The sequence below is a fragment of the Alexandromys fortis genome, unplaced genomic scaffold (assembly GCF_014885135.2).
Source record: "Alexandromys fortis isolate MF-2015 unplaced genomic scaffold, M_Fortis_MF-2015_v1.1 scaffold_301, whole genome shotgun sequence".
NCBI classification, from domain to species: domain Eukaryota; kingdom Metazoa; phylum Chordata; class Mammalia; order Rodentia; family Cricetidae; genus Alexandromys; species Alexandromys fortis.
The window spans coordinates 726,995-736,989 of record NW_026068170.1 but is presented as its reverse complement, the minus strand read 5'-3'; the positions used below and the strand labels follow the sequence as shown (position 1 = coordinate 736,989).

Genomic DNA, 9,995 nt, shown 5'->3' with positions numbered 1-9,995 from the left:
ATACTGTGTGCGAGTTACTTAACCTCTGTTTTGTGATTCCACAGTCATACAATGCTGATAAAGATTACCTCATTGAGTTATGTGAGGCCTAAATAAGAAAATATATATATATATATAAATAAAAAGCGTCTGGCTTAAGTTATTAATGTTAACTCTCCGTCTTATGTATATATATATATATATATATATATATATTACCACAACTTCCTTACACTGAAAAAACATTACTACGAAAATTTAATGACTTACAGAAATTTAATATATGCACAAGAATTTTCAAAGAGCAAAATTATACACAATACAAAAAAAGCATACAAGAAAATAATTTATAGTCAGAGAAAGGAAAACACATAAAATGGTCAACCTTATAAGTCATTTTAAAAATGTTGGCTAAAACAGCAATTCAATGCTATTTTGTAACTGCGTAATCTAAAATATTAACAGTTTGCATTGATTAGATTGTGATCAAATTAGAATACTGTATCACTGACACTGTGACTAGACACAACTGTTTTGACCAACAGTTTATAATACTTTGGGGAAATGTCCATTATCTGTGATCAATACTGTCTGTAGGTCAGTATTTACAGCTTAGTTTCTTCTCTCCCAAAGTAGACAGAACAACTCCAGACGAAATCATTTCTAATATGTCCCAGGGTACAAATTACCTAAGGGCATCACAGATATGTATGGCAAATGAAGTTTGAGAAATGTCCAACTCAGGGTTTGTATAATGTATGAGAAAAAGTAGAACATCAAGCAACTAAGGCTTATATATCAGGAAGAACCAAAATATGTAAAATCAGATTAGATCACATCAGAGTTCTGAGGATTCCAAGTATGGAGGTGTTGTTGATGTGGAATTGTGTCTATAGAGACTGCAGGTGAGGATCTCAGGTGAGTATTAGCTCCGCCTCCTGCTTTCCTAAAGGAGTCTCACCATTTGATCAGGACAGGCAGAAGGCACTAATTATATCAATCATCAAGCCTTTGGGCTATTTTGGTAGAAAAGACAGATTTATTTAGGTTTATCGGATTCTTACAAAATATATTTTCACTTAATCTGCTATGTCCTATATTCACCAAAAGGCTATTGATTAGATTATGAAAAATCTGATGAAAACCTTAAAAAAATATTAGAGGACTTCAGATAGAGTAATACCAAGGGAAACAAGTGTAAAACAGTGCAGTACATTTCTCCCCAAGCTTCTATTAAAATTCCCAAAGACCAATCAATTATCACACATATACAAACATGATAGCCCAACACCATTAAAGTGAAACATTTTCTCAATCTCCATTTCCCATCTGAGAATCTGGCATGGTATTCCCACAGGACTGGGCTCAGCTCAGTGCATCCATCATTGCTGTGTTCCCTTTGCTGGCTCAGAGACATGCTTTACAAATATTCTAGACTCAAATGATTTTATAAGCAAAAGAAAATTCATTAATATTGCCCTTAGAAATTAAACGAGTTAAATGCTGTCAGCTATAGTTTCCCTATAACTTCATCTGTTTCTTTATATTTTGGCTTTTGCATCAGAATTTAACAGCAAGGCATATCTCAGGTTCCTTATTACATAAAAAGATTTTTCTAAGTAAAAAAAGAAAGTTGATGATATTCATGTAATCACAGATACAATAATTGGATCATAATCACACTAGGCAAGAAAAGAGGAATCTACTCTTTTACAAGTGATAAAAAGAAGACTTAAGTAAAATAATGATGATGTTATTATATAAACAACTTAGACCCAAATTCTTGAGCATGTGTAAAAGCAGGGCAAGGAAAGAAGTCTGTTCTCTGAACTTCCAGCACGTGTTCATTTGGGCTCTTTTCCTTTGGATTTTGCTTCCTTTGGAATCTTCCCATTTTGACTCTGAGTGAACCTAGCTACTGTAGAAACACCATCCACAAACTTGGTTTTGAAGAGGACGTTTGCATTGTTGAACATACCTTCTTTGAGGGATACCACAATGAACTTAAGGGAAGAGAAAGAAGCAAAAACATTAAGGAAGTTCACTCTCTTAAATAAGAGCATTTAAACAGAGGCCACAAAAGTCAAAACAGAACATGGGGGTGGGGGGTGGGTCATAGGGGGATAGAAAGAACAGCAGGGTAAATGGTAAACTGAGTGGTGGAAGGCTTTATTAGGGAGGGAGTTCAAACCAAGTTCAATATTGTACACACACACACACACACACACTGAAAATTTCCCATCTGGGCTGACAACATTCCCCTCTCCTAAGAGCTAATGACTAACACATTGATATTAGACACGTGGATATGAGATGCGTCATTTCGAGTTGTTAGTCAGGATTGTCCGAGAAACTCCCCAAACATTACACAGGTTATTGCTGTTGCCCCTGGTGGAAGACACACTGCTGAGGACATCATGCACTTTGGACAAAGGATCTAGAGGACACTCGCTGGTTCTGACCTGAAAACCTCTTCCCTGAAACTTAGCTTTCATGGTATCAGAAGGTGCCATGCAAGTTTCCATAGAAGAGAAGCAACCACCAGTCCTACCCAGGATGGCAATGATAACCCTGATGGTGCAACAGTGGCATGCACACTCTGGCAGTAATCAATAACTTTCTGATTATCCTTCAGGAAAACCATGCCTGGGAGTGGAAATGTGGCCAACTACACAGGACTGATGAGGTCATGGGTTTCTGAGGAGAACCTACAACTGCCATTTATTAAACTAGCCTAATTCCTAACTGATTATAAATGTTTATCCTTATATCCACAGATGAGTGTACCTCTCAGCCCTCATCAAAGAAACTTCTTAGAAAACCACAACCGGTCAAAATGCAGAGAACAAGTGATCTTATGGGCCACAGTTCTGATGCATCTGTAACACAACTCGTACATCTAAGGTCAGGCAATCCTGAGGAATGGGAGAGTTACATGGGAGGGGAGGATGGAGTAAAAGGAAGGGAGAAAATGGTAACTATATTTGAATTTAAAAAGAGAATTATATGGAGGCCACTCTGTTCCTTCCTTAAACACACAACACCAAGAAAATGCACATTCTCAAATACCAACTGAAAACAGGTATGGCCCTATGTATCCAAATGAACAGTAATGCTCTTTTTATCTTAGAAGTTTCTTCATTTTACTTTCAGTGTTGATTATGTAAGGATATTAATTCCCAGCAGCTGACTTTTGTGAACAGCATTCCCTATTTTATTATTAGCTCTAATTATTTAGTGAAATTATTTTTTTAAAAGATTTATTTACGCTGGGCAGTGGTAGTGCACACCTTTAATACTAACACTTGGGAGGCAGAGGCAGGTGGATCTCTGTGAGTTTGAGGCCAGCCTGGTCTACAAGAGCTAGTTCCAGGACAGGCTTCAAAGCTACAGAGAAACCCTGTCTTGAAAAACAAAAACAAACAAACAACAAAAAAAAATTATTTATCATGTCATGTACACAGTGTTTTGTTGGTACACATGCTAGCAGGCCAGAAGAGGGTGCCAGATCTCATTACAGATGGTTGTGAGCCACCATGTGGTTGCTAGGAATTGAACTCAGGTCTTCTAGAAGAGCAGCCAGTGCTGTGAACCATTGAGTGAAATATTTTTTTTCTATGTGATGAGTTTAATAACACCAAAGAGGATTGCAAATTCTTGCAGTTCTACCCAAGTCCAAACTCCACCTTAATATACTTAGGAAACGGCACCACTTAATTGTAGGTGCCCCAAACTGCCATAATAGACATTGAGTGACTACGAGAGTCAAGACACCAGACGTGTACTACATGTAGGTTTATTCAGCCATGCTTGACAGCTATAGCTCCTTTAACAACAATACATTAAAAAAAAAAAGCTCCTTTTTAGCTTTAAGGAATTTCTATTTTAGCCCAGAGAAACCAAAGTTCCCCCATTATGTGCCACATTCTGATATCTTAAATATATTCTTGAAGCAGTTTTATTTGATTGGCATCCTTGTGGCAAACAGCTACAGGAAACGTTTGTATCATCACTAAATCTATTCTAAGTTGTGTTCTTCATCATGCTAAGTCAACAGTTCTTTCCTTCAAGGGAGACTGACCCTCTTTTTGATAATTTGCATGGTGGGCAAGGACTCCAGCATTGAGTTATAGTCCAAACCAATTCCAAATATCTAACTTAACAGTGATGGCTTCGTAAAATAGCCATCTTCTGGAGTGGCCTACCTGAGAATGTGTGAAGTGTGTCCGCAGCATCTGCCCAATGTTCTGCGTGTGAGAAAGATCCAAGGCTGCATCCACCTCATCCAAGATATAAATTGGAGCGGGTTTGAAGAGGAGCATGGACAATATTAGTGACAGAGCCACTAGAGACCTGAGAAAAGGTTGGAGGAAGTAAAGCCATAAACATTTACAGACATTCTACCAAAACACTAAAGCAAATTTGCAAGGTCCTTAATATGATAAACAGCACAGACTCATCTCAAAGTCATAAAGATTCTAGGTTCTAAAGCTCTCTTCACAAGCATATGATTTTCATGACACAATTTTTAATATTCTCACTACACTTGGCATTTATACTGACTGAAGATCATGTTATTTTTAAAAACGAATTCATTATATGTATTGGGTTTTTGCCTGCATATATGTTTGTGCACTACATGCATATTTCGAATCCTCACAGGCCAGAAGAGGGTGTCATAACTGGTGCAACTGGAGTCACAAATGGTTATGAGTTGCCACAAGGGTACTGGCAACTAAACCCATGTCCTCTTGAAGAGCAGCCAATGCTAACACCTATGAGCTATCTTTCCAGTCCTAGATCTGTTCTTTTCTAACAAATGACATTTATCCCTACCTCAACTGTTTATTTAGAGCCTAGATAACAGGTAAGAGAGTGGTTAAAAGTTTATTAAGGAAGCAATAAAGACTTAGTGACCCCTTTAAAATTTTAATTATACATGTATTTACACAAATACACTCACACACAAACTGTATGTACAGATTATATTTCTACACAAAACATAACAAAGAGCTTCAAAGGAAAAACAACAGGTCTCAATTTTAAAAATAATTTTCTGAATTATAAAAGTCTTCTGGCTTTTGTTTGAAGTTTATTGGCTTCAATATGAATGTTCCTCTTAGATACAATTCTAGGTTGACCCATTTTCTTTTGGCACTTTTTAATGCTCTAACACTTCAAGCTGACAGTTTAGGATAAGAAGTCTAAAGTATCAAATCATTCTTACCTCCATGATATTTATTTTTCGCTGGCTGTCTTTAAATTTTATAACTATACAGGTTTGTATATGCTTTGCTATATCAATATATTAGGTGCTTATCTTAGACTAGCTCAAATGGTGGTCTTTACAGAATTCATGGTATCTGGGAGATCTGGGGTCATTATTTCTTTAAGTATTTCTATTTCCTGTTTTTCTCTATTTTTGGAATATTAATTTCATGTGTGTCAGGCAGCTTCCACAAAACATCAAACTAACTTTGAGTTATTGCTGTTTTTTTTTTCCTCTTGAGTTAAGTAGATTTGACTGCTACATCAAGTTAACTCTTCATTTTATAGTATCTAATTCACTAATCTTGTGAAATATACATTTCAGTTATATTTTACCTCTACACTTTCACATTATTTTTTTTTAAACAGGTTTTATCTCTCTGTTATCTAATTGTGAAAACAATTAATTTCACATCCACTTGAAGTTTCATATTTCTAGGTTTGTTTCTTTTAAAGAATTATTCTTTTCTAGGTTAACACAGTGAGTTTTCTTTTGCAAATTTACTGATATTATCATTATTATTTTAAATATAGGCTTTTGTTGTGTAGCCCAGCTTGAGCTAGCTCACTGTTCCAGACCAAGATGGTCTTACAATTTTGGCAATCTTTTTTTTTTTCCTTTGCTTTTGGCATTCTCCAATACAGATGTGAGGATAATACCTGGTATCTTGTAATTCTTACTAAATGTTGGACATTAGGTTTAGAATTTCCTTTGCTACCTTTCTTAAAGAGCACTATTGTGTGTGTGAGTGATAAAATTGATGTCAGGGTCTACTATTCAGTTTTCTAGATTTGTCTAAAGCAGGGTTCACCTTAGGAACATGCGGACCCAATGCTTAGTTCTCTGTAGCTTCCTCAAACTAGATCCAAGTGTCTGGCATATACTGTTAAATGCTAGTTGGCTTCCCCTCCCTGATTCTGATGACAGCAGTTGTCACTAGGGAGGAAGCTGGGTAAGCACAGGACTGGCATTTTCATTTTTCCTTTCGGGTGTTCAGATTCCTACATGACTTGCTCATTTTAAAATATCTAACAAGTTGTTTCCCTATACTTATTGTTTATTCTTTCAGTGCTAGGGAGCAAACTCAGAGCCCTGCATATGCTAGGCAGGTCCTCCAACACTGAGCTATATCCCTAGCTCTAACTTAAACAAATGATAATACCAAATTTGTAGTTTTATATATTAGGCTTTTCCAGTTTTACAAAGGCAGCCAATCAAATCAAAACTGAAACAATTAAAGAAATGATGAATTATAATAAAATAACTATGAGAAATTATAAATTACAAAGGGATTACTTACCTCTGACCACCACTAAGCTCAGTGAGGTTTTCTTTCCATGTATTTCCTAAGGCAACCTTGAACTCCAGACCATCTAAAACTGTCTGCCCTTCTGGTGGTGCAAGCATAGCAGTAGCACCAGGCAAAAGGGTAGAAAAAATAGAGCCAAAGTCTTTGTTTACCTAGATTAAATACATTAAAAAAGCCATATTAATTACATCTTCAGAACACTTTCCAATACATGCAACTCAGCAGGTCAACTGTGCTGTCAGAAAGAAAAGGTCTGGGGAAACTGTCCTGTCTGAATTGCTTTGCTGAAGCAGGTGACTACACAGATTTAGGCCCAAATTCATGGCATACTGGATGATTCAGTGCATATACTTGCACTGATCAGCATTTAGCCATCTGTCTTACAAATACGACCAATAACTTTAGCGTACAGAAGACAAATGTGAGAATACCACAGGGAAATCGGTACTGCCCCTTATCAAATGCATGTCCTCCAGGGTTTCATAGACATGTTCTCTAGGGAAATCTTCCGATTCAGGAGTAGGCACCCAAAATACACAAGTAAATATACTTAGGAAATCTAGAGGCAAACAGTATTCCTGAATATGGACCTAAGCAAGTAACACATGTTACCTCAGCCAAAGAAGTACATATGGCAATATTAATAACTTCTACTGTATTAGGTTACTGTTGAAAACCGAGAAAATGAGGTATGCTGACTCACATACTCAATAGCCAACAGACATCATTTCCGTCACAAGAGTCTTGGGAATTAGAAAAGAACAAAATCAATTTACAATATATTCTCAATTGTACTAAATTTGGGAACCACTGGTAGGTGTCTTCTAGGAAACATTATTAACTCTATGTGTACTATAAAAATACTTGGGTGTGAAGTTTTTGCATGCAAGGAGATTGACCTATAATTTTCTTTTTGTTTTCTTCAGTGCATGTGTGTGTGTTTCACAGGATTTGATATGGCCAATAGTGACTTGATAAAAATGGTTTGGTAGCATACCATCCATTTTGATTTTATAGAATCATTTCAGAAGCACTGGTATTAGTTCTTTAAAGGTTTAATGGGATCCAGCAGTGATTCTATCTAGGTATGGAATTGTTCTACAAATTATATAATTAACTGTTTCCCTATTATATAACTTAAAGATGCAGCTTAAGACTAGCAGTATTCCTGAATATGGACCTAACTAAAGAACTTATATTATCTCAGGCAAAAAGCTAAATATGCCAATATAAATAGCTTCTACCATAGTAGGTTATTATTGAACACCGAGAAAAAGAAGAATGATTGACTTGGATGCTGAATATTCAAAGCTGCACTGGTGAACCCTGGGAATTAGGAGAGCGCCAGACACAGTCAACAACTATTGATCATTCCTTCTCCAATTCTACACTAGAAGAAATGCTGAATATAATCACATAAAACAAACACAAAAGTTTATAGCACAATAGAAAAGATACAAATAAGAGAATAAAATTCTACCAACACACAAAACTATCACTAAACAACAAAGATGAACAAAGAAATAAAAAAGATATGAAACAGAAAAAATTAATGGAATGAGGTTGTACATCTTTACCATTAATATCTTTCAAGGCAAAGGGGTTAAATTTCTTTAAGAGTAAAGACTAAGTGATGGCTAAAAACAAAAGTTAGATACAGTGATCCAATGCATGGAGGAAACTAAGTTTACCAGCAATATATATATGTGTGTGTACACACACATACAGAGACTGAAAATGAAAAGATACAGCATATAAGCAAAAATCTAAAGTGAGCAGCAGCAGCTATACTTAAATCAGATATAACAGACATTAAATAAAAAACTACGAAGAGACCAAGATATTTAGAATATGACCTCAAAAACTAAATCTAAGATGCAAGAGTTAAGAAAGAATCTGAAGAATTGGGGGAAACGTCTATAAATTTATAAAGTGTTACTATATTGATATACACATAATTTAAACTTACGAACAAAACCTGATTTAAAAAATGGATAAATGACCCAAAGAGAAATTTCTTCAAAATAGCTACACAAAAGGCCAACAAGGAAAGAAAAAATGTTCAACATCACTAATGTAAATCAAAACCACAATGACCGACTACCTCACTCAAGTTAAAATGATCAACATAAAAAAAAAAAAAAAAAAAAAAGACCAGTTTCTTCCGGCAAAGAGTTTACTGGGGTATAGGAATATACTGAAATGGTAAGTGAAATACAAGATAGAGAAACTGTCCTTGGAAGGCCTTTGTTTCTAGCTAGCTGTCAAGTGAGGAGTGCTGCTTTCAGGGTGAGCAGCTGTGCTGGAGAGCCTGAGGTTTCCTTCCAATACAAGAAAACACACTCACACAGAGGAAGGAGAACAAACAGTGCTTCTTTAAGTCTTGTGAGGTCAAGACAAAGGCACATTTGAGAAGTGGCGGAGGCTTTAACTCAGGTGTGAGCACAGGCCTCACTCAAGTCACACTGAGCTGCTCTCAGTGGAAACCCGCTCATGTGATCCTCCATCCTCGACTTGGGATTACATTTGGGAAACAAGTACCTTTTGCCAAGCAATATTTAGGGCCTGGTTTTTCTTCTGATCTAGATCTTCGATAGTGGCAAGGATTTTGGATTTGTCATTTTCTACAATTCTTTTCTTCTTCATCAAATCATTATACTGTAGGAGAAACGGGATAATTTATTTGTAAAATACAAAATTTCTTCCACATTCTGGGATGTAGTCAGCCATAAAAAAAATTTCATTAGTTATAAACATAATACAACCCTACTTCCTAGAAAGATACAATGTACCAGAACTATAATGCAAACCAAATGAAGAGAAAAGTAAACATATTACCAATATATAGGAAAAAACAACTACCAGAACCAAGAATTTTTAAGTCCTAAAAATATTTAGACTATACTAATAGTCCTTTTCTTCCCAGCGATCGAGAACAGCACATGAAAACTAGAAAACTAAAGTACAAGTGGTCAGTTTCAGCAGTACCATGAATAAACTTTTACTTCTTCACAGTGACATGCATGTCCTGTGTAACACAGTACCTGTCCTCTACCTCTCTGACTACAGAATCGGTCTTTCTCGGGTTCTGCAGTTTTAGTCTCTTTCAGTCCTTTGAACATAAAAACCCATCCGTGTTCTGTTTCCCGCACTGCTCTGCATTCCTGGAATGCGCTCTGATCTGAGTATCAGCCCCTCAGCTCAGCTCTCATCTTCTGCATCACAGCCTTCCTGCTGAGGCTGCCGTGGGAAGCTGCAGACGGACAGCACGGAACTCGCTGATGCCCTTCCTAACCCATTTCTCCTTAGTTCCACAGCTCAGGAGGGCTTGAGTCAGTCCTGCAGCCTTTACATTAACATCTTATTTATTCCGTAAGTTCAGTTCTTATATAAACAGACACAAAACATGAGGGGAGAGGTCAACTGTTCATCAATAGA

The 9,995-nt window shown here is 36.4% G+C and overlaps 1 protein-coding gene across 2 annotated transcripts in view; it reads right to left on the bottom strand.

Moving 5' to 3' along the window:
• Positions 1-236: 236 nt before the first annotated feature.
• Positions 237-9,995, bottom strand: part of Smc2 (structural maintenance of chromosomes 2) — a 42,546-nt gene continuing 32,787 nt past the window's right edge. For both annotated transcript variants that reach the window (XM_050128360.1, XM_050128361.1), the window contains exons 22-25: positions 9,099-9,215; positions 6,549-6,709; positions 4,185-4,332; positions 237-1,982 (exon numbers count right to left, since the gene is read on the bottom strand). In XM_050128360.1, the coding sequence (XP_049984317.1) occupies positions 1,824-1,982; positions 4,185-4,332; positions 6,549-6,709; positions 9,099-9,215 (585 nt within the window). In that variant the 3' untranslated portion in view covers positions 237-1,823. The remainder of the gene's footprint in view (positions 1,983-4,184; positions 4,333-6,548; positions 6,710-9,098; positions 9,216-9,995) is intronic.